A 26,168-nucleotide genomic window follows, 5' to 3' on the forward strand; every position below is an offset into this window, starting at 1 on the left:
GAAAATAATTTTAAATGCAGTTAGCGCGTCTGTGTGTGAGCTCAGGTATGTGTGTATACATGAGACAGATATGCTAAGCTTGGTAGAGATCCACAAAGTACCATATTTTCTTGTTGTTATTTTTAAATTGTAGACCTAATCCTTAACATAGCAATTCTGTCAGAAACACAACATCAAATCACTCTGCTTTAATCTCTTCAATCAGTACTGATGGTAAAAGGTGGTCAGAAGATTAAATCTGTTGGGTGGAATTCACAATGTTATTAAATTTCAGTGGTTGTGCTAGAGAACAGTTTGATGGACTGAATGGCTCTCCTCATTCTGTAGCTTCTTGAGTGAAAATCTTAAACAGCAGCTCATAGAGGAAAGTTATCTAATCTGCCCAGTTTAAGTGGAAGTGCACTACATAGCCATAATACCATAAATCTGAAATAAGCAAGGCACAATCATTAGTCAAGGTCATACGACATGACCAACACTGCTGGCACAAGTACAGAATTGTAAAATACCACATAAAACAAATACTGCAACTGATACAAAGGAGTTACTTCAAGATTGTAATCTGTTCTAAAGACCCAACTGACTTGTACAAGCAAGAACTATGAAACAATAAAGGGTTATTTGACTCATCAAGTCAACTCTTCCTAATGGATCAGGTACAATATGAACAGTTTCAATTGACTTGCCATTCCTAGACCTGGGTAACATGGTCTTCGGAGATCTGGTGCAGACTTGATGGGCCGAATGGCCTCCTGCACTGTGTAGGGTTTCTATGATTCTATACAGGGCATTGGTTAGACCACATCTAGTAGGGTATACAGTTTTGGTCGCCTTATTTAAGGAAACAGTTAAATGCATTGGAAGCAGTTCAGAAATGGTTTATTAGGTTAATACCTGGAATGGGTGCATGTCTTATGAGGGCAGGTTGGACAGGCTAACTTGTATCCACTGGTATTTAGAATGTAAGATGTGATCTGATTTCAAGATGAGGGAAGTTTGAAGCTGAGGAGAGGAACAGTTTGGAACTTGAGGGAACTTGACAGGCTGGATATGGAAATGATATTCGCTCCTGTGGGAGAAACTAGGGGCCACTGTTTAAAAATAAGGGGTCACCCATTTACAAAGGAAGAAAACAACCTGATTTGAGATGCTTTGGAATTCTCTTCCTCAAAAAGGTGGTTGAGGTAGTGTCTTTGGATATGTAAGGCAAAAGTAGGTAGATTCTTGATAAGCAGGAGGGTGAAAGGTTTTTAAATTTTATTTATTAGTGTCACAAGTAGACTTGCATTCACACTACAATGACGTTACTGTGAAAATCCCCTAGTCGCCACACTCCAGTGCCTGTTTGGGTAAACTGAAGGAGAATTTGGCATGGCCAATGCAGCTAACCAGCATGTCTTTCGGATTGTGGGAGGAAACCGGAGCACCCGGAGGAAACCCATGCAGACACTGGGAGAATGTGCCGTCTCCGCAGACAGTAACCCAAGCTGGAATCGACCCAGGTCCCTGGCGCTGTGAGGCAGCAGTGCTAACCAGTTTCCAGCAGCTCTCAAAGAATCCCACTTTTACATTTCCTCATAATAAAGCTCATCATCTTAGTCAGATAATCTCCTCAATGGCCAAGATTTTCCACCCCTGTCTTTGGCTGACAGGAAAGTTGGTGGGAGTGGAGAATCGAGGGGGACTGGATTTATTTTGTCAAAGTGTCAAAAGATATGGCAGGAAAAGACGGCAGTGGAGATGCTGGGCTACACCCCCTTTTTCCCACCTAAGTTGACACTTAGTCACAAAATGAGAATATTCTGTCCTATACTTTTTCCGTGGTATCGACATCCTTCTGAACTTAAATGCAGAATGGGAGAAACTGCCAACTTAAGTCACAGAAAGCAAATGCCCAACTGGTAGCAACTAGCAACCAAACCTATGGACAAGATGAGGGAAATTTGAAGCTGAGGAGAGGAACAGTTTTAGAATTTAAAGGTAGCAAACATAAAGCTGCTCAAGAAAGGAGAGAAAACAGGAAACTTAAGTTAGCATGACATCAGTTGTTAGGAAAATATTACGAGCAGCGGTTAGGATTGTGGTAACAAGGTACTCAGTATATCATCATCTGTGGACAGAGGCAAAGATCCATGAAAGGGAAAATTATGTTTGACAAACTGTTATAGTTTTTGTGTTGCATTATGACCCCTTTAGAGATCAAATAAACTTGTAAAGAGATTAATTTCTCAGCCCCCAACAGAAGTAAATTGAAGGCAAGATTTCACGTTAAGATTTTTACTGTAACAAACTAATTAAAATCAACATAATTGAAATATTAACCGGCAACTAATATACCAAACTAAAGGAAAGGTATATTTGCATTAACTAACATAAGCAAGATATTCCTCTCAAACCCTTTCAATGTGCACGGCACTTCAGGCAGTTGTGCAGCATTGAGAACCAGTCTGAGGTTACTTTTGGCTCTCCAACAGGTTCACTACTTCCTGCTGCCCTTGGTCCAGATTTTCAGTGTCTTTTGAAAATCGTTCCTGAATCATCCGCGTCTGACTCCCACCAGCAAGATCCACATCGGTGAGACCTTGTTCCTTAAATCTCCAAAAGACCTGTCAGTTCTGAATCCTTCCTTTCAAAGAGAAAACCAACTCTCTCAGGCATTCTGCATAGTTGTAAACAAAACAGTCCTTCTCTGTTCCACAAGCAGTGGTTTCTTTGCTTAGTCTCTCTCTCTCCCTGCCTCAAAAACCAGTTGTCCCAGGTGTGCAGACTTAACTTGATATTTCAATAGGTTTTTGTTCAAGTTTCTTCCCCCATGGCAACCGGATGTCATGGGTCCTTCCAGAACGTTCTGCTTCATGTCTCTGTTTCCAGTCCTGTCGAAGTATGGTGAAGACAGATTCAATCAAGGCATTCAAGAGGGCATTAGCTGATTGTTTCTATTCAAACAATGTGCAAGGATGCAAGGAAAAGTCAGGAGAATGGCACTAAGTCGTGATGCTCATCTGGATAATGGGTGCAGACACGATGGGCCAAAAGGCCTCCTCCTGTGCCTTAACAATCATGTGATTCAAAGGAGACGTTTTTAAAACCTTGTAACGTCCAATTTTCGTAACAGATGGTATAACTAGCAGAGGAGATAAAGGGGTACACCAGTGAATGTAGTGCATTTGGATATCTTAAAAACATTTCAAAATGTCTCAAGTTGGGAAGGAAAGTAACTTGTTAGGAATACAGACAAATTGACTGAGTGGGCAAAAACATGGCACATGGAAAAGTCTATCATGCACTTTGGAAAGGAAAACAGAAAATGTGTATATAAAATTGAGAAAGTGGAAAGTGTTGGTTTTAAGAGGGAATTGGGTGTCCTTGTAGACAAATCTTAGTTCTTGAAGACAAATCACAGTTAAGATGCAGGGACAGCAAGCAATGAGGAAAGCAAATGCTATGATAGCCTTTCTTACAAAAAAAATTGGAGTGCAAGAAAAAAAACATAGTATTCTCGGTGTGGTCTGTGTCCTATGTTTCATTTTGGTCTCCTTACCGAAGGATGGATATACTTGTTTTAGGATAAGTGCAGCAAGATTCACTCTGTTACCTTGGTTGGAGGGAGATTGTCCTACGAAGTGAGAGTAGACGAGGCCTACAATGTTTAGAGGAATCAGTGGTGATCATAATGAAATATATCAAAGTCTAAAGGGCTTGATAGGGTAGATGCTAAGTGGGTGTTTTCTGACTGGGGAATCACAGGGTGGGGTCAATGTCAGGATAAGGGGTCATTCATTTACTACTGAAAGGAGAATTTTCTTCAAAAGGTTGTGAATCTTTAGGCTCTTTATTCCAGAGTACTGTGGATGCTCAGTCATTGATTATATTCATGACAGAGATAGAGATCAATTTCATTTTGGGAATAGTGCAGGAAGGTGAAGTTGAGCTAGATCAGCCATGATGCTGCAGAAGACTCAAGGGACTGAACATCCTACAGCTGTTCCTATTTCCTAAGTTCTTTAGGAATCTATGTGGCTGTACTTGTGTGCAAATTCTGCTTCCAGTAAACAAAAGGGGTGGAGAGAAACCAGCCAATCAATGGGAGTGGACTAACTCGCCCTGCAAGTTTATTTTTAATTGTGCACTACAGTAACAAGTCTACATCACTCATAACAGTTGTTGAAACAACAAACTCACTAAGCTATTGTGAAGGTTAACCTGCAATTCTACATCAAACATCTTTAGCCTGTCAAGGTTTTATTGACACCATGAACTCAACTGCTAGCCACCACAGTTGCATGCATCCATAAGATTCCTATAGGGATGGCAACTGAGAGGAATTAAAAATACATGTGCTTCTGAAACCCTTCAATGCAATTATCAATCTCTGAAACACATTACCAGAGAGCAGGCACAAGACAAAAATTAGCTGCATCTTCCATAACAATTATTTTGCTGTAGATTCAAGGTTGCCTTATTAAATTATTAAATTTGAAAAGCAATTCCTTGATGATCTGTCAGCATTGCTCTGTGGAACATGTTAGAACTACTCTGACCAGCAATTATTCTCCAGTTTGTGATCAAAAACTGACACAGAATCATGTAGCACAGAGGAGGCCATTGCAGTGCAGAAAGAGGCCATTGAGCCCATCTTGTTTGTCCAATTAGTCCTGATCCCTGTACATTTTTTCCAAGTTTAAATCCATTTCTTTTTGAAAGTTGCTATTCAATTGTCTTCCACCACATTTAAAGATTGTGCTTTCAGTTAAAACTCTCTGCATTAAAAAAAACTCTTCATCTCTTGTTCATCTGCCAAGTGTCTGAGATCTGTGCCCTTTGGTGATCTACCCTCCTGCCAGTGGCTAGTTTTACCTTACTATTTAACGATTCAAAATCATTGCATTTAGTTACTTTTACAGAGCTTCCTCACTTCACCTATTCAAGTCAAAGTAAACCGCATTTTAAAAATTGTTCTCAGGCTATGGGTGTTGCTCAAAAAGGCCAGTATTTATTGCCCATCCTTAGTTTCCCTTAAAGATGATGGCATGTTGGTACGCCCACTAGCCTGCTCCTAATTTGTATATTAAGACATTTTCAAGTCTGCAAGTGAATTCCACAGGATCCATATAAATAGCAATTTTCTGTATCTGACTTACTAAACAGTTTTCAGTTCTTACAGTGTTGTCCTGGCAGCACTTGCACTGTACCACACTCCTGAACCCACCAACCATATTTACATGGTTAACACACAGGACTTAATGTACACCAAGTGGTCTTGCCTCTATTTAGCAATGGTAATGACAACCCTCAATCAGATCGGAATCTTCGGAATACGGGTCTAATTTACCAGATATTTCATATTACACTTATCAAAAACTATCCCTTCTCTTTACAGGACCTTTATTGCTCCTACAAAAGCTTTTGATTTGGTCAGCAGAAAGGGACATATCCACTGGCTAGAGAGAGTTGATCACTAAAGTTCGCCTTAGTCTGATTTGATCCTTCAACAATGCTGAGAAGCCTACAATCTAGTATGATGGTAATCAAACTGACAGTTTTGAAGTCAGTAGTGGTGTCAAACAAGGATGCATTCTGGCACCAGCACACTCTACTGTAAAACCTTTTCAATGCTTGATCAAACTTTCTCATCTAATGCTGAACAGTATTACTTAATACAAGATGCGATGGAAAACTCCTAGGACGACACAGTGACACTGTGGTTAGCACTGCTGCCTCACAGCGCCAGGGACCCAGTAAAATTCCCAGCTTGGGTCACTGTCTGTGCAGAGTCTGCATGTTCTCTCCGTGTCTGTGTGGGTTTCCTCCCACAATCCGAAAGACATGCTGGTTAGCTGCATTAGCCATGCTAAATTATCCCTCAGTGTACCTGAACAGGCGCTGGAGTGTGGCGACTCGGGAATTCTCACAACTTTATTGCAGTGTTAATGTAAGCCTCCTTGTGACAATAAATAAACTTTAAAACTTTAAACTAATTTTATTTTTTACTCGGTCATGCATTGTTAAACATTTGATGATCAACTTTTCACTGACGATGCAATGTTTGTCCCACACAGAGAAGCAGAACTTAAAATAGCTTTGCAATGAATTTCGACTAACCATCAGTCTAAAGAAAACAGTGGTTATGGCACAGGGTGTGTTCATTACACTAAATGTTTCAATAGCTAACAACACACTAGAGGTTGTACACAATTTCATGTACCCTTGGATTTGTTCCAATGAAGAGAAAGCAACTTCACATCAAACTGTATAAATGCAGTAATAATTTGTGACGTACAGCTTTGCAGTCGTTTTACTATGATTTAATGCATAAACGTTTACAGAATATTGAAAACTATTAAAACATTGAGTGCAAACTACTTGGCTAAGGATGGTACTGTTTGAGTACCTTGTATGTTAGACATGCATACATAGAACAGTACAGCACAGAACAGGCCCTTCGGCCCACGATGTTGTGCCGAGCTTTATCTGAAACCAAGATCAAGCTATCCCACTCCCTATCATCCTGGTGTGCTCCATGTGCCTATCCAATAACCGCTTAAATGTTCCTAAAGTGTCTGACTCCACTATCACTGCAGGCAGTCCATTCCACACCCCAACCATTCTCTGCGTAAAGAACCTACCTCTGATATCCTTCCTATATCTCCCACCACGAACCCTATAGTTATGCCCCCTTGTAATAGCTCCATCCACCCGAGGAAATAGTCTTTGAACGTTCACTCTATCTATCCCCTTCATCATTTTATAAACCTCCATTAAGTCTCCCCTCAGCCTCCTCCGCTCCAGAGAAAACAGCCCTAGCTCCCTCAACCTTTCCTCATAAGACCTACCCTCCAAGCCAGGTAGCATCCTGGTAAATCTCCTCTGCACTCTTTCCAGCGCTTCCACATCCTTCTTATAGTGAGGTGACCAGAACTGCACACAATATTCCAAATGTGGTCTCACCAAGGTCCTGTACAGTTGCAGCATAACCCCACGTCTCTTAAACTCCAACGCCCTGTTAATAAAAGCCAACACACCATAGGCCTTCTTCACAGCTCTATCCACTTGAATGGCAACCTTTAGAGATCTGTGGATATGGACCCCAAGATCTCTCTGTTCCTCCACAGTCTTCAGAACCCTACCTTTGACCCTGTAATCCACATTTAAATTAGTCCTACCAAAATGAATCACCTCACATTTATCAGGGTTAAACTCCATTTGCCATTTTTCAGCCCAGCTTTGCATCCCATCTATGTCTCTTTGCAGCCTACAACAGCCCTCCACCTCATCCACTACTCCACCAATCTTGGTGTCATCAGCAAATTTACTGACCCACCCTTCAGCCCCCTCCTCTAAGTCATTAATAAAAATCACAAAGAGCAGAGGACCAAGCACTGATCCCTGTGGCACTCTGCTAGCAACCTGCCTCCAATCCGAACATTTTCCATCCACCACCACCCTCTGTCTTCGATCAGACAGCCAGTTACCTATCCAATCGGCCAACTTTCCCTCTATCCCACACCTCCTCACTTTCATCATAAGCCGACCATGGGGGACCTTATCAAACGCCTTACTAAAATCCATGTATATGACATCAACTGCCCTACCTTCATCAACACACTTAGTTACCTCCTCAAAAAATTCAATCAAATTTGTGAGGCACGACTTGCCCTTCACGAATCTGTGCTGACTATCCTGGATTAATCCGCATCTTTCTAAATGGTCGTAAATCCCATCCCTAAAGAACTTTTCCATCAATTTACCAACCACCGAAGTAAGACTAACCGGTCTATAATTACCAGGGTCATTTCTATTCCTTTTCTTAAACAGAGGAACAACATTCGCCACTCTCCAGTCCTCTGGCACCATCCCCGTGGACAGTGAGGACCCAAAGATCAAAGCCAAAGGCTCTGCAATCTCATCCCTTGCCTCCCAAAGAATCCTAGGATATATTTCATCAGGCCCAGGGGACTTATCGACCTTCAGTTTATTCAAAACTGCCAGGACATCCTCCCTCCGAACATCTATTTCCTCCAACCTATTAGCCTGTAACACCTTCTCTTCCTCAAAAACATGGCCCCTCTCCTTGGTGAACACTGAAGAAAAGTATTCATTCATCACCTCGCCTATCTCTACTGACTCCATACACAAGTTCCCACTACTGTCCTTGACCGGCCCTAACTTCACCCTGATCATTCTTTTATTCCTCACATAAGAGTAAAAAGCCTTGGGGTTTTCCTTGATCCGACCCGCCAAGGACTTCTCATGTCCCCTCCTAGCTCTCCTAAGCCCCTTTTTCAGCTCGTTACCTGTATTAAACTGATATTAATACTTTGCTTTTCATCAAATCTTGCAATTGTTTTTCTTTAATTATATATTTCCATCTCCGCCACTTGGACACGATATTGGGCTTGAGACAAGGTTGTTTTTTGTTGCTAGATACTTAAGATCTGAGGGTTTAGGGAGACTTGTTACAATCTGTCTTGTGTCCTGTGTCTCAGACGGTCTACTGCTCCTGAGCTTTACTAGTTACTGTGCCTTTCTTACTCCATTATTCCTCCCTCTCACCCAGCTGCTCCATTGGTCTGTGCCACATTTCCCTGCTGAAGTTTCCTCACGGCTCTTTCTCCATCAGGGCTTTTGCTCAGTGCAATCCAGCAACCTTTTTTGAAATAGCATAGGTGACAAAAATTGACTGAAACAACATCCAGGCTCATACATGAAGGCCACTTGGGAAGATATGCAAGGGCCCTCAAGAGAATTACCACTTTTGGAAAACCATAGAGAGCAGCAGACAAAAAAAACTAGTTGCTGTGGGGTTTGAGATGGCAGCTAAATTTGCTTTGGATTGCCTATAACTGGTAACTAGCATGATGGACACGACTAGCCACAATACTACATTCAATTGAGGTAAATTATATTCATACTGAAAGATTGAGTGTGATCACTGCAGTTTACTGCATCATCATCAGTAGCCAAGTCAATATAATGACAAACTAAGATAAGAAATAAGAGCAGGAGTAGGCCACTCAGCCCATCAACTCTGCTCCACAATTCAATAAGATAATGGTTGGTCTGATTTGGCTTCTTCACTTTCCTGACTGTCTCCACATAACACTTGACTCCCAAAATCTGACTAACTCAGCACTGAATATATTCAATGACTCAGTCTCCACTTCACTGGAAGACAATTCCAAAGACTAATGACCCTCTGAGAAAAGAAATTCCTCCTATAATTTAAAAAGACTGTGATATACATATTCAATGCATTTATCTTGAATCCCCCATGTTAACCATTTTTAAAAATAACGCTGGTAAATCAACAGAAAGGGAATTTCAAAAGACACCATAAGCGTTTATAAACTGGTATCCAATGGTGTAATTTCAGGGCCAATATAATCAAACATTTTGAATTGTGTAACTTTTCTAGTACTTTAGCAATTGAAACTGGGGAGAACCAGTCTGCAGGAGTGTGCAATTCTGGCCACTGTCAATTTTAAACCACTTCCAGTCAGAGCAGCATGGTGGCACAGTGGTTCGATTCCCAGCTTGGGTCACCGTCTGTGTGGAGTTTGCACGTTCTCCCCGTGTCTGCATGGGTTTCTTCCAGGTGCTCCAGTTTCCTCCCACAGTCTGAAAGACTTGCTGGTTAGGTGCATTGGCCATGCTAAATTCTCCCTCAGTGTACCTGAACAGGCGCTGGAGTGAGGCGACTAGAGGATTTTCCACAGTAACTTCATTGCAGCGTAAATGTAAGCCTACTTGTGACAATAAATAAACTTTAAAAAGCTTTGAGTCAACACTTGGAACTACTAAAACAATCCATCATATTTTGTAATTTCAGCAGACCTGGAATGAGATGGGCAAATTTGGGTTGGGTGTTCAGTAAATTTATTTTATATTTAAAATAGTGCCTTCCAGAGAGATGCTAGCATATTTTCCCAATACTGGTCAATTAAAAATAATATATATATTATGTATACACCGATCTCATCATGTAGGAACAGGAGTAAGCTTAGTTAGCCCCTTGAACTGTTTCCACTTGCACTGACCCAGCCTATCTTGGAAAAATGTGTACATTAGGATAAATTGTGATAACCCTTCACCATCACTATATATGCCAATTAAAAAAGTACCACTTAAAGTGCATTTAGTGCAAAAAGTATTTTGGGAAGATCAAGTAGCTGGTTGTCTAAGTGCAGCCACATTCAGTCATCCATGGACACGGAAACTCCTACAATTGCTGTTTACAAATATTTACTGAGTGTGGTGATTAAAACTAACCTGGCCAATGCATTTGGCAATGGCCTGAATTTTTTGCCTGTCAAACACACAGGCGAGCCCGGAAGCAGACGCCAAACATATTCCCAGCCGCGGTTGGCCCCAGAGCACAATTTCACACTGGCTGGTCAATTAACGGCCATAAAGTGTGAAATATCTCTGTGAAAGATTGAGAGCTGGTGGAAAGAGGGCAAGAAGTTTAACAACACCAGGTTAAAGTCCAACAGGTTTATTTGGTAGCAAAAGCCACACAAGCTTTCGGAGCTCTAAGCCCCTTCTTCAGGTGAGTGGGAATTCTGTTCACAAACAGAGCTTATAAAGACACAGACTCAATTTACATGAATAATGGTTGGAATGTTGTTAAACTTCTTACTGTGTTTACCCCAGTCCAACGCCGGCATCTCCACATCATGACTACGAAAGAGGGCAGGCATGAAGAACAGGGAGAGTGTGGGCTAGCTTTTCTAACATGCTCCCTTAGGGGGACAGTCTCTGCAGAGCTGTCTCAGGGAGCTGTTGAATATAAATGCCAATGTTAAAACTATGCCACGAGTGTCTCGGCAGCACAATTATACAGAGAGCTCAGTTCCTGGACATATTAATTTTATTTCAGCCCCGACGGTCATCTCATCCCATCCTGAACCCAGCTAGCAGTTAAAATGTAAAGGCTTCCTGGCCAATCAGCCATCCTGCCACCGATCATAAAAGCAGACAGGCCATGTAAAATTCGACTCGACCCTTAATGGGCTTAAACTTCCTGCTTGATTGCCAGCAGGAATGCCTCCAATTCTCACATGCACCTGCCGACCGAAATATTGCACAAATGTACAACATCAGGATGCATGTTTGATGCCTTCTCGCACGATTTCATGCGCTTCCGAGTCGGGCATACACCCACAGGAACATAGGAATTAGGAGCAGGAGCAGGCCCTTCGAGCCTGCTCCACCATTCAATCAGATCATGGCTGATCTCTCCCCGGTCTCAAATCCACCTCCCCACCTGTTCCCCATATCCCTCTTTATTAGAAATATATTTATCGCCCTCTTGAAACCATTCAACGATTCAGACTCCAGTGCACTATGGGGCAGCGAGTTCCACAAATTCACCACCATCTGCGAGAAATAGTTCCTCCTCATCTCAGTTTTAAATCTACCTCCTCTCAACCTATACCTGTGACCTCTTGTTCTAGATTGTCCCATAAGAAGGGAAACATTTGGTCTTCATTTACTTTATCAATCCCTTTTTAAATTTTCTCGATCAGATCCCCTCTCATTCTTCCAAACTCCAAGTACAAGCCCAAACTGTTTAATCTCTCCTCATAGGTCAACCTCTTCATCCCTGGAATCAATCTGGTGAAACTCCTCTGAACTGCCTCCAATGCCACCACATCCTTCCTCAAATAAGGAGACCAAAATTGGACACAATACTCCAGATGTGGTCTCACCAACACCCTATACAATTGCAATAACAGTTCTCTACTTTTATACTCCAGTCCTTTTGCAATAAATGCCAACATCCCATTTGTTTTTTTTATTATGTGTTGTACCTGCATAGACAGCCAGATCCCTCTGCCCGGACGCATTTTGAATCTGCTTTTTTTTTGCCAAATGGATAACGTCACATTTATCCACATTAAACTCCATCTGTAAAATTTTGGCTCATTCTCCTAAGCCTAGCTATCTATATCCGTTTGTAGAATCGTTTATATTCACTTCACTACCTGCTTTCCCACCTATTTTAGTATCATCCGGAAATTTTGCTATGTTACACTCTGTCCCTGTTTGCAGATCATTTATATACGTTGTAAACAGTTGAGGTCCAAGGACTGACCCCTGCAGCACCCCGCTAGTTACATTTCTGGCAGATGGAGTACAATGTTGGTAAATGTGAGGTCATCCATTTTGATAGGAATAACAACAAAATGGATTATTTAAATGGTAAAAAATTGCAGCATGCTGCTGTGCAGAGGGACTGGGTGTTCTTGTGCAGGAATCTCAAGGAGTTGGTTTGCAGGTGCAGCAGGTAATTAAGAAGGCAAATGGAATTTTGTCCTTCATTGCTAGAGGGATGGAGTTTAAAAACAGCGAAGTTCTGTTACAGCTGTATAAGGTGCTGGTGAGGCCACACCTGGAGTACTATGTACAGTTTTGGTCTCCTTACTTGAGAAAGGATATACTGGCAATGGACGGGGTGCAGAGGAGATTCACGAGATTGATTCCAGAGTTGAGCGGGTTGGCTTATGAGGAGAGACTGAGTAGACTGGGGCTATACTCATTGGAATTCAGAAGAATGATGGGAGATCTTATAAAAACATATAAGATTATGAAGGGAATAGATAAGATAGAAGCAGGGAAGTTGTTTTCACTGGCGGGTGAAACTAAAACTAGAGGGCATAGATTTAGGACTGAGTTGAGGAGGAACTTCTTCATACAAAGGGTTGTGAATCTGTGGAATTCCCTGCCCAGTGAAGCTACCTCATTGAATGTTTTTAACGCAACGATAGATAACTTTTTGAACAGTAAAGGAGTTAAGGGTTATGGTGAGCAGGCAAGTAAGTGGATCTGAGTCCACAAAAAGATCAGCCATGATCTTATTGAATGGCGGAGCAGGCTCAAGGGGCCAGATGGCCTACTCCTGCTCCTAGTTCTTATGTTCTTATTTCGCCAGCCAGAAAAGGACTCATTTATCCTGACCCTGTTTTCTGTCAGTCAGCCAATCCTCAGTCCAATCTGGTACTCTACCCCCAATTCAAAGAACAAAGAAAATTACAGCACAGGAACAGGCCCTTCGGCCCTCCAAGCCTGTACCGATCATGCTGCCCGACTTAACTAAAACCCCCTACGCTTCCGGGGACCATATCCCTCTATTCCCATCTCATTCATGTACTTGTCAAGACGCCCCTTAAAAGTCACTATCGTATCCGCTTCCACTACCTCCCCCGGCAACGAGTTCCAGGCACCCACCACTCTCTGTGTAAAAAATCTGCCTCGTACATCTCTTTTAAAACTTGCCCCTCGCACCTTAAACCTATGCCCCCTAGTAATTGACTCTTCCACCCTGGAAAAAAGCTTCTGACTATCCACTCTGTCCATGCCTCTCATAATCTTGGAGACTTCTTTCAGGTGTCCCCTCAACCTCCATCGCTCCAGTGAGAACAAACCAAGCTTCTCCAACCTCTCCTCATAGCTAATGCCCTCCATACCAGGCAACATCCTGGTAAATCTTTTCTGTACCCTCTCCAAAGCCTCCACATCCTTCTGGTAGTGTAGCGACCAGAATTGAACACTATATTCCAAGTGCGGCCTAACTAAGGTCCAAAAAGCGGCAACATGACTTGCCAATTTTTAAACTCAATACCCCGGCCGATGAAGGCAAGCATGCTGTATGCCTTCTTAACTACCTTCTCCACCTGCATTGCCACATTCAGTGACCTGTGTCCCTGTACACCCAGATCCCTTTGCCTATCAATACTCCTAAGGGTTCTGCCATTTACTGTATATTTCCTATCTGTATTAGACCTTCCAAAATGCATTACCTCACATTTGTCCGGATTAAACACCATCTGCCATCTCTCCGCCCAAGTCTCCAACCGATCTATGTCCTGCTGTATCCTCTGATGGTCCTCATCGCTATCCGCAAATCCACCAACCTTTGTGTCATCCGCAAACTTACTAATCAATCCAGTTACATTTTCCTCCAAATCATTTATATTACAAACAGCAAAGGTCCCAGCACTGATCCCCGAGGAACACCACTTGTCACAACCCTCCATTCAGAAACGCACCCTTCCACTGCTACCCTCTGTCTTCTTTGACCGACATGATGTGGATATGCCGGTGTTGGACTGGGGTGAACACAGTAAGAGTTTTAACAACACCAGGTTAAAGTCCAACAGGTTTATTTGGTAGCAAGTACCATTAGCTTTCTACTCCATCTGACGAAGGAGCAGCGCTCTGAAAGCTAATGGTATTTGCTACCAAATAAACCTGTTGGACTTTAACCTGGTGTTGTTAAAACTCTTTTTGACTGAGCCAGTTTTGTATCCACCTTGCCAGCTCACCTCTGATCCCATGCGACTTCACCTTCTGCACCAGTCTGCCATGAGGGACCTTGTCAAAGGCCTTACTGAAGTCCATGTAGACAACATCCACTGCCCTACCCTCATCAATCATCTTCGTCACTTCCTCGAAAAACTTGATCAAGTTCGTGAGACACGACCTCCCCTTCACAAAACCATGTTGCCTCTCGTTAATATGTCCACTTATTTCCAAGTGGGAGTAAATCCTATCTCAAAGAATCTTCTCCAATAATTTCCCTACCACTGACATAAGGCTCACCGGCCTATAATTACCTGGATTGTTCCTGCTACCCTTCTTAAACAAAGGAACAACACTGGCTATTCTCCAATCCTCTGGGACCTCCCATGTAAGAAGTTTAACAACACTAGGTTAAAGTCCAACAGGTTTATTTGGTAGCAAAAGCTAGTCCAATGCCGGCATCTCCACATCATGACCTCCCATGTAGCCAGTGAGGATACAAAGATTTCTCTCAAGGCCCCAGCAATTTCCTCTCTTGCCTCTCTCAGTATTCTGGGGTATATCCCATCAGGCCCTGGAGACTTGTCTACCTTGATGTTTCTCAAGAACCCCAAGACCACCTCCTTTGATCTCAACATGACTCAAACTATCTACATATCCTTTCCCAGACTCATCATCCACCAAGTCCTTCTCTATGGTGAATACTGACGCAAAGTACTCATTAATACCTCGCCCATTTCCTCTGGCTCCACACTTGCGATCTCACCTTCTGGATCAGTTTTTTATGTGACCCCTTCTCAAAAGCCTTCTGGAAGTCTAGATATACCATAACCATAGACTCCCCACTATCCACCTTACTTATGTCCTCAAAGCACTCAAGCAAGTTTGTCATACATGACTTTCCCTTCATAAAACCATGCTGACGATGGTGGATTGAGCTTTGTCCTTCCAAATGCTCAGTCATCTCCTCAATGATTGATTCCAGCAACTTCCCCATCACAGAAGTCAAGCTAACTGGCCTATAGTTCCCCATCTTTTACATCTCTCCCTTTTTGAATAGGGTCATCACATTAGCCACCTAATTACCAGAATCAAAGTAATTTTGAAATATCATAACCAATGCATCCACCATCTCTGCTGCCACCTCCTTTAATACCCTAAAGTGCAGGTCATCAGCTCCTGGAGACTTTTCTGCCTTTAATCCCATTTTTTATTCAGTACCCTCTCCCTAGTGATGATGATTGCACCAAGTTACTCTGCATTAACTACAGTTTTTGGAAAATCTTCATTATTCTCTACCATGAAGACAAAGGCAAAATATTGGTTTAGTGCCTCCACCATCTCGGTCTTCCCCATTAATACCTCACCAGTCCTCTAAAGGACCAATATTTACTTTAGCTATTCTCTTCCTCTTTGCATACTTGTAGAAGTTTTTGGTATTTGTTTATGTTTTCTGTTAGTTTCCTTTCAGTTCATCTTGGCTTTTTTGATTCTATTTTTAATAGCTTTTTGCTGAACCTTAAAATTCTCCCAATCCTCCAGCTTACCACTAGCTTTTGCAGTTTGGTATGCCCTAGTTTTTACCTCTCTGACTTCCTTGTCTAGCCATGAAACATTTTTCTTCCTTTTACAATTCCTCTTCCTCTCAGGAATATCTTTGAGAGATATTCAATATCTCCCTGAACAGCTGCCATTGTTCCTCAACTGTCCTGCCCTCAATTATTTGTGCCCAGTTTACTTGGACCAACTCTTTCCTCAGGCCTGCAGTATGGCACTCTCTTCTCTCACTCAATCTGAATTTGAAATTCTAGCATGCTGTGATCACTCTTTCCAAGAGGATCTTTGACACAAGACTATTTATCAGCCCTTTTTCATTACAGAATATTAAATCTAAAATAGCCTGCTCCCTGGCTGGTTCTCTAAGAAATAGGCCCTCATACACTCTTAAGAAATCTCCCTCGAGGCTACCTGTACCAATTTGATTAATCCAGTCTATCTGCATATTAAAATCACCATGATTACCAATATGCCTCTCTTACAAGCCCTCATTATTTCTTGGTTTATACTATGCCCCACCTTGGAAGTATTACTCCTACCAAGATGTTTTTTCCTTTGTTTTTTATTTCCACCCAGGGTGATTCGACATGTTGGCCCTTCATGCCAATGTCATTTCTCAATACAGCCTTGATGTCCTCTTTAACCAATAAAGCAACTCCAAATCCTATCCCTCTTGTCTATGCTTTCGGAATACTGAGTACCCTTGGCCATTCAATTCCCAGTCCTGGTCCTCCTGTAACCATGTTTCAGAATCCCCACCAAATCATACCCATTTGTTCCATCAACTGATTGACCTTATTCTGAATACTGTGTGCATTTCGGTACAGTGTTTTTAAATATGTCCTCCTGGTTTGTTTTTCTCTTGCAGGATTTTCTTGCACACATTTTGACATCCTTTATTCCTCTCTAATGGTTGTTAGCCTGGCCCCATCTGTTCATCCTATTAACCTTTATCTTCTCCTCACATACTAACCTGATGCTTTGGTTCCCATTTACCATTATATTTCTTGTAGTTTTACCCTTCCCTTTCCCCCCACTTGCTAGTTTATAGTCCTTGTGACCCACCTGAGCAATGTAAAATTCTGGCCAATATGCATTCATACATAGACCCTTTAGCATAGTAAAGTGTTCCAAAGTGCTTCACAGGAGCATTACCAAACAAAATTTGACCCTAAACCATCAAACGATATATTCAGGCAAATGACCAAAAGCTTAGTTTAAGAGATTGGTTTTAAGGAACGTTTTAAAGAAGTTAAGAGACAAAGCAAAGTAGTGAGATTTAGGGAGAAAATTGCAGAACTTAGGGCAATGTCTGCTGAAGGCACAGCCACCAATAGTGCACTGACTGAAACTGAGGATGCACATGAGCCAGAATTGGAGATGTGTGTGTAGGAGGAAGTTGCCAATATATTGAGGGGTGAAGGGCATGGAGGAATTTGAGACAAAGACCTGAATTTTAAAAGCAAAGTATTGCTTCAACCAAAACCATTGCAAGTAATCAAGCACAAAGTTGATGGGTGAAAAGGACTTGATGCAAGTTAGGATATAGGCAAAAGAGTTTTGGATGACCTCAAGTTTACAGAGAGTGGAACATGAGAGACCAGCCAGGAGAGCATTAAAATAGTCATGTCTAGATGTATGTAAACAAGAACATAAATGAGGGTTTCAGCAATAGATGAGCAGAGATAGGTGCAGATTCGAGTCACTTTAGAGATGCCTTTTACTGAGGTGGAAATAGTCGACCTCAGTGATGGCATGTATATGTGGTTGGAAGCTCATCTCGGGGTCAAATGTGACACAGGTGTAAACAATCTAGTTCAGCCTCGAGACAGTTTCCAGGAAGATGGATGGAGTTGGTGGCTAGGGAATGGAGTATTTCAGAACATCTTCAGCACAACACTTCCCATGTCCTATTCAGAGTACTGTAGTTCATAATACAGAGTAATGTAACATTTCATAGCTACTTTAAAAACAGAAACACAGCCATGCTGTAATACAAATAACATTGTAGCAGTCAATAGCAATGAAACAAATACAAATATGATACTGTAATTAAACATAAATTTGAGTGAAGTTTACAAAATGTATCACTGCAACACCAAGTTTAACAGACCTTATCATGAGTGTCAGTAGGTAGCACAGTCCTATGCCATACTGTTGTTTATTTGTCACAAGGCGTACATTAACACTGCAATGAAGTTACTGTGAAAATTTCCTAGGCGCCACATTCCGGCGCCTGTTCGGGTCAATGCACCTAACCAGCAAGTCTTTCAGACTGTGGGAGGAAACCAAGGCACCCGGAGGAAACCCACGCAGACACAGAACATGCAAACTCCACACAGACAGTGACCCAAGCCAGGATTCAAACCCGGGTCCCTGGTGCCATGAGGCAGCAGTGCTAACCACTGTGCAAAATGCTGCCCCATACTGCCCCTCCAGAATCTCAGGTGGCACTTTACACCAACCACTATTTATACCATCTTGACCTCAGGAAGATTTACCAATCTTGGAATTCCTGTGATTCTGCTTACATTTAATGTCAGCCTGAACATGGTTATGATATTTAGCTGTCCCCTTTAAGTGCAGTGCTCAAGTAAGAAATCTTAGTGATCAGAGGGCAATTATAAATGCTGCCAAGTCTGAACACCGGTCACTATATATTTTTTCAAAGCATTAACACTTAGAGTACATCAGACACATGCTAGAATATAAAGCAAAATACATAATAAATTAAAATTTTGTACTTAGAGCAAAAATTCCAGGAAGTGCACTAATTGCCTGCAGCATTTTTCATAACTATTGATGACACCACATTGAAAATAGTCTCCTTGCTTGCTTACAATCAGCACCCACAATAAGCATAAAGTCACTGCAGCAGCCACACTGTCCAGTTATGGCAGTGAGACCTAAACCACCTCAATGAATGAACTAGTCACCTTGCTGCACCTCATCTGTTGTAGTAGGGTGAGAAATTGGCCAGTTCTACTGAGTCAGCCGACCGAGCCAGTGGGAGAACAAAGTCCTGGACACTCCCCTCAGAGGGCCCACAAAAAAACTTCTTGGGCCTTTGTGGTGAGCAGCCTCTAACAGTCACTAAGGATCATTGTTTAGGTCATTCAAGAACCATAAAACTGGGCAGGTTGTGCATAGCATATGCCCCACTCATTAATACTTGAGAATTAAAACCAGACATACAGACTCAAAACGTTAACTCTGTTTCTCCCTCCACAGATGCTGCCAGACCTGCTGAGTTAATCCAGCATTTTCTATTTTTATTTCAGATTTCCAACATCTGCTGTACTTTGCTTTTATTTATTCCACCTGTTCAATACTGGCACACTGCTCACTCATTTACAGGCCTGTCTGAAAATGGCATCAGTCTGGCAGTGGGCATGAACTGGGCATAATCGGGCACCCTGAATTTCCAATGGCTGTTAACTCAGTTTTCAGACAGATGGCAGTGGTAAATCCCTCACCCGCCCAGTGTGCCCAGACTATGGATAATGTCATGGGATAACTGCTAGTGTATACGCAAGACCAGTCTTAATTGTTACACATAACCTAGCCTGTGGATATTCAAGAGTTTAACTGCTGCTTGGGCTGTGAACTTTGCAGGGTGGAATGCACTCATCAGTTTCAGGTTACACTGCAGCAGCACTCAAAATTCAAGTATAACAAAGTGTCCTGTTCAGCTAGTAACATCTACTGATACTTTTACGAGTTCACATTACAAGCAGACTTGCTTCTGCACTGAAGGCACTTGTAAAAATTATTCCTTTTCTACCATAAGGAAAAATGCCAAAACTATAATTAGAATTTTTGGGATCAGGTTGCAGTTTCACTTTTAATTACATTTGTACATATCCATTTGTATAAGGCTCGCCTGTCAGAAATGAGTTTAAATAGAGACTTCTCAGTCGATTCAGTGCTGAAACAGTTAACCTGGAGACAAACTGTGTTAAACTGTGCAGAGACAATGTGTAGAAACTTTTATGAACATAACTGCATGACATTTAACTGCCGGAATCAGACGAGCCTCCTGTGATGTAACCTCATGCAGATGAGCTTGGAGCAGTCAGAACAGGGCTCCTGCTCTTTGATTGGCCAGTTTTCTGTCAGAAGACATCATAAGATGATCAGTATTGGTCAGTTGATCTCAGTTAAACAGGGTAACACTAAGTGCTCATAGCACATGGCTGAGACAGAGTTTCAAAATGAAAGGATTGCAAAACAAAATAGCCTAGAACTTTGCTTTCAGAGAGAATTTCTTTCCTGTAAGAAATAGCTAAACTTATTTTTGTTTCAGTTTAAATATTCGTATACTTCACCATGAAGAGCTTTGCTAAAAAAGAATTATTTAATATAAACAATGTTGGTTTTTCAGCAGCTAACTGCTACTTTACCCTAAAAAGAACTATTCCAAGCTATTAGATGACATATTTTGCACTCATTAATTTCACAACTGCTACTTTACCCTAAAAAGAACTATTCCAAGCTATTAGATGACATATTTTGCACTCATTAATTTCACAACAGAGAACACTGCACATATTCTAAACTACAGGCAACACAGAAAAGTATTCTTCCCTGGAAGGTACCTGTCACAATCAGGTACCTCTTGAGCGCACAAACTAGAAAACTACAGTAATAATAAAGCCCATTTCAGTTGTAACAACTAATATTTATAGTGTCTTTGACATAGTCCCAAGGTGTTTCACAGGAGCATGACCTGGCAGATTCTGAGGCTAAGCCAAAGGTGGAGACTTTAGGACAATTTACTAAAAGCTTACTCAAAGGAGTAGCTATTAAGGAGTGTCAAGCTAAAGGAGAGTTTGGGGGTGGGGGGGGGGGGGGGGGGTTTGCCAGTGCTTAGGACCTTGAAAGCTAAAGGGCACATCTGGCAATGGCAGGGCAAAGGAAGTCAAGGAGGAATAAGAGGAACACATAGGGTTGTAAGGCTGAAGAAAGTTAGAAATCGGGATGGAGCAAGGCCTTGGAGACATTTAAACACAAGGATAATAATTTTAAATTGGAAGAGTTGGTGGACCAAGAGCTAACATGGATCAGTGACCAAAGGAGAGGGATATGCTTAGTTCCAATTTCAGTTGCTAATCTCAACCACAAAATATACTTTTAAAAAGAAACTTTAAGCTGCAGGGTTTTATTAATCCTGCAGAGACAATTCCCACAAAGGAAATCACAGAAATCCTACAGTGCAGAAAGAGGCCATTTGGCCCATCGAGTCTGCACCGACCACAATCCCACCCAGGCCCTTCCCCCATATCCCGACATATTTACCCACTAATCCCTCTAACCTGCACATCTCAGGACACTAAGGGGCAGTTTTAGCATAGCCAGTCAACCTAACCTGCACATCTTTGGACTGTGGGAGGAAACCCACGCAGGCACGAGGAGAATGTGCAAACTCCACACAGACAGTGACCCAAGCCGGGAATCGAACCCAGGTCCCTGGAGCTGTGAAGCAGCAGTGCTAACCACTTGGCAATGTCCTTCACCATGGATGAAAGATTCAAAATGCCGCCAAGTGAGCAACTAAAGTGTTTGCCATGATCAAAAGATCTCCTGGAATTCAGTGCAGCTACAGTTTTAGGTACAGTACCAGAACAACAGGTTTGTATTCAGTGAGTATGATGAGTGCAAGGAAAGATTGATGTGTAAGGGAGGGCTGTCTGGAGTGAAACAGCAATCACTTTGCTCAAATGAGCTAAAACAGAACATGGAATATTACCCCTCTTTATCATTGCAGAAACTGACTTATTGTAGGTTAGCACCAGGCTGCAAAGCAAACATTGAAAGAAAATCTTATCACTGAAAACCTTTGAGTGACATTTACATTTATTTCACCTGTTTGCTTTGAACACTTAAAAAAAATACTCCCTTAGTACTTGTATGGCAACAGAGATAATGGCAACTGCCATAAATGAGAAGGAAAACAGCTGATGCTAGACAAATCAGATGACAGAATATTCCGAATAGCCCCGCTACATGTCAAGTTCTACCCTACACTTCATACTAAAATCATTACAATCCTCTCCTGCATTGTTAACAATGCATTCTTACATATTGCAGGGTCAACTAATTAACAAAAAAAAAATGGTCCTACTTGTCGATTGGAAGTTGTTACAAAATTATAATTTTAATCATGCTTGCATATCAAAATTTGCAGACAAAAATGTACTACTTGTTCTAAACTCTGGATGTACTGTGTAATGATGACACTTGTGCAATTCAAATGCTCAACCCCCTCCCCACCCCATCGGGTTAGGACTGTTCACATTTGTACAACTGTGTGGAATAACCACATAAGCAGAATTAAAAGGAAATGTGGAGGAGAAGGTTCTCTTTCTGAAATCATAAATTTCAATTTCTTCAAAACATTAATTCTGTTTCACTCTCCAGATGCTGCCAGACCTGCTGAGAATTTCCAGCATGTTCTTTTTATTAGCTTCACTTTTGTAGTGCTGGTATGAGGATTTAGTGTATATGAATGTAAAATATATATTCCAAGTTCCAGCCAACATGCAGTATCATCTCATCAGAACATGGAAACATTTTTTCTTAAAGGAAAGTAGATTTTGTCAACAAGTTCATATTTATACCTGTGCATAATCCATGGCACTAGACTATTGCATATCAACAGCTTTAGTGGAATCAGACTACAAGACAGCTACATCTTTTGCAAATATAACATTTACGGGAAAAGGCTATCTACAACTCTTCCAGTACTGTTGACAACTCATCACAGGCTGACATCTTACTTCATTGCATAATTTCTGCTGCCTCAGCTAGTGGGACCCTTTCTATGGGACTGGGAGTGTAGCTCATTTAAACTGGATCAATCATGACAAAAAACATACACAAGCAGCTCATATTAGAGAAGTGAAGAACTTCGACACTAGCCCCAAATTATCAGCGAATTTAGTATTCCAAATGCATTCCTCCACACACACTTTGGATACAAATACTGGACTGACATCTGTTACCAAGACATGGAAAGTCAATATTTCCAGTAAGAAAGATCGCTACCCATGGCAAATGTTTAAGCGTTGATGGCTTAATTGAATTGGTGTAGTGTAAAGTCGTGCCTTTGATTTATTTTTGTATCGTTCTGGCATAAAATGGACCTGAGGTGAATGCTAGCTTCAGCAGGTAAGGGGCAGTTCACGCCGGGCTGTTTGCACGTGTTTCAATGTCTGCTCAAGGATTTCCTTCAGAATTTGGAGTGAAATAAGAAAGGTTCTCTCAGATTTGGTAGAATAACAAAGAAATAGACGAAAGACGACTGCTTTACAGGAGATTTACCCAAAATATCAGTTATCTATTATCCAACACAAGGTAGCCGGCATGTCGCTGATGAAGCAGATACAACCTCTTGGCTGTATGAAAGGATGGGAAGAGAAGCCTGAAAATAATTACTTGAAAGGCAGTCGGTGTAGTGGCCAACACAAGTGCTTCTCTCAGCCTCCAAAAGCAAGCAGACAGACTACAAGGGACAGGTTGGGTTTAAATTAGCAGCCCCTGAACTGTTTCCCCCATTAAAACATAAAGATATATCAAACAAAGCAAATCTGGCGTTCTCTGGGAGCACCACGATGGGGCGGCGGCGGCGGCGGATATAAAATGCAAACATTTTTTCTTCTGCAGTAAGTCTTCATCCACACAGCAAGCATCACTCACCAGTTTTCCTGCATCCATTGAATGGCTTCTCTCTCGTTGAACTGTCTCTCGAATTCATATTCCTGCAGCGCCAGCACTGACATGCTCCCAGCCTGTTTTTTATTCCCCCTCTTTTCCCCCCAATACTGTTTCTAACAACTGCTGGTTGTGAGGAAGTTGTCCTGCTTCCTCCTCCTCCTGCCTGCTGCTGCCGCTCTGCTCGCTCTGCTCTGATTGATGGACAGATTAGGCATCGCGCGCTCGCCCGCTCAACATTCGCTTCCTCCTCTTTCCCCACTCCACACAGCAGCCCCAGAGCTGGAGCCGAGTCAGCCCGCGCGCGGTCCTATCGCCCGCCGCCCTAAAACCAAGCATAAAAACTGATTCATTCTCCACGCTCTGTGATAGAAAACATCGCCTCTTGGCCTTTTTAGCCAAGATCAAGCGTCCGCGTCCAAGCCCAAAATGAGGTGCAATGCCTCATCTTGTCAGTTTGGATCTTGTTTCTCTCTCTTGTGGGGTCCTTGAATTAGATTCATTTGGTTTTTGAAGCAAACAAGGAATGGATTTGGGTTTGCCCGGTCCATCCTGAGCATTGGTGTTGTAACTTTAAGAATTAGTTATAGAAAACATAAAAACTAGAAGCAGGAGCAGGAGTAGGCCATTCGGCCCTTCGAGCCTGCTCTGCCATTCATTTTGTTCATTGAATTCAATATCTTGATCCCTTTAGCCCCGAGAGCTATATCTAATTTCTTCTTGAAATCAGACAACACTTTGGACTCAACTACATTCTGTGGTAGTGAATTCCACACATTCACTACCCTCTGGGTGAAGAGCTTTCTCCTCACCTCAGTCCTATCAGGCTTATCGTCAAACTATGACTCCCAGTTCAGGACTCGCCCACCATCGGGAACATTCTTTCTGAATGTACCCTGTCTAATCCTGTTAGAAGTGTATAACTTTCTATGAGATCCCCTCTCACATTTCTAAACTCCAATAAATATAATCATAGAAACTCTACAGTGCCTTTCTCACAGTGGGATATCTTCCGTCTGGTTTTCACTCTCGAAATTAACCCATCAAGTCTGCACCGACCACAATCCCACCCAGGCCCCACCCCCACATATTTACCCACTAATCCACGCATCTCAGGGGCAATTTTTAACCCAGCCAATCAACCTAACCCGCACATCTTTGGACTGTGAGAGGAAACCAGAGCACCCGGAGGAAACCCACGCAGACACGAGGAGAATGTGCAAACTCCACACAGACAGTGACCCGAGCATCGAACCCAGGACCCTGGAGCTGTGAAGTAGCAGTGCTAACCACTATGCTACCGTGCCGCCCTAATCCTAACCGACTTAATCTTTCCTCATATGACAGACCTGCCATCCCAGGAATCAGCCCAGTAAACCTTTGCTGTACTTCCTTTCTCGCAGTGGGATATCTTCCCTCTGGTTTTCACTCTCGAAATTAATTTCCTTTTTTTAATTTAAAAAAATAAAGTAGAAATAATATTGACAAACTTTTTTCTTCACGTAGGAGGGTTGGGACTCTCCCAGAGGACTCTGGATGCTCAGATGTTAAGTGAAGGCCGAATGGTTATTTTTTGACTCCAAGAGATTTGGGAATCAGGCTGGAGGCTGGAAAGTGGATCAACCTTTCCACTATCCAATGGCAAAGCAGGCTGAAGGGGCCATACGGCCTTTCTGTCTCTATATCCTTATTATTTTTATGGCATTTGGATTCAGATTAAATATAAAACCTTTGAGTGAGATGATATAAAATTGATATTAAAGAAAATCGCGCTGTGATTGCGCTGTATAATGTCATGCTGAACACATTTTTCTGGTCCAATATATGTCCGACAGTAAGAAATGCCAATACTTTTCTCAGAATCAACCAAGAAAAGGCTTGCATTTGTCTAATGCCTCTCATGATTTCAGGACATCCCAAAAAGCTTTATAGAAAATTAAGTCCTTTCGCAGTGCACTCAGTGTTGTAAAGTAAGGAACATTGTAGCTAATATGTGCACAACAAAATTCCCAAAGACACAATGTGAAAATGACCAGGTAACTTGTTTTTCGATATTGGCGGAAGGATAAAATATTGGCCAGGAAGAACTCTTCTGAGAAGTATTGACCTGTGATCTGGAGGACATACAGGATTTCAATTGAATATTTTCTCAGAATACAGCACTGTGAACAACACTACAGTACTAGGGTTGCCAACTCTAGGTGGACTTTTCCCTGGTGGTTTGGATCTATGTGTTCCAGTCCATAACCACCCTTCAATCTTTCACCACTGATCACTAGGCATGACCATCTTCACAATACACCATCTTACCTAGCCAATCAGAAAGAGAGCAAACTCATTGTTATTCAATTGGGCTGGAATTTGTCTTTCAATCAAACAGCACCCGTGATATTTTTATAACTATAAATTGCTAAACTTAAAATGAAGTAACACTAAGATTTTTTTTCTTCTAGGTTTTTACTTGCTGCACTGTTCAGTAGATAAAACTTAACTTTGTGGATTGCCAAAAAATTATTGGTAATGCAACCGGATAAACCAGAGTAACTTGAATGCCATGATACTACAGGGAGATATTAATCTTTACCTTCAATGAG

At 41.9% G+C, this 26,168-nt stretch overlaps 1 protein-coding gene across 1 annotated transcript in view; it reads right to left on the reverse strand.

Annotated features, from left to right (window-relative positions):
• elovl6 (ELOVL fatty acid elongase 6) overlaps positions 1-23,846 on the reverse strand; it is a 108,885-nt gene extending 85,039 nt beyond the window's left edge. The window contains exon 1 of the mRNA XM_078213506.1: positions 23,560-23,846. Within this exon, the coding sequence (XP_078069632.1) occupies positions 23,560-23,642 (83 nt within the window). The 5' untranslated portion in view covers positions 23,643-23,846. The remainder of the gene's footprint in view (positions 1-23,559) is intronic.
• Positions 23,847-26,168: the final 2,322 nt, after the last annotated feature.

This window comes from Mustelus asterias, chromosome 1 (assembly GCF_964213995.1).
Source record: "Mustelus asterias chromosome 1, sMusAst1.hap1.1, whole genome shotgun sequence".
In the NCBI taxonomy this organism is placed as follows: Eukaryota; Metazoa; Chordata; class Chondrichthyes; order Carcharhiniformes; family Triakidae; genus Mustelus; species Mustelus asterias.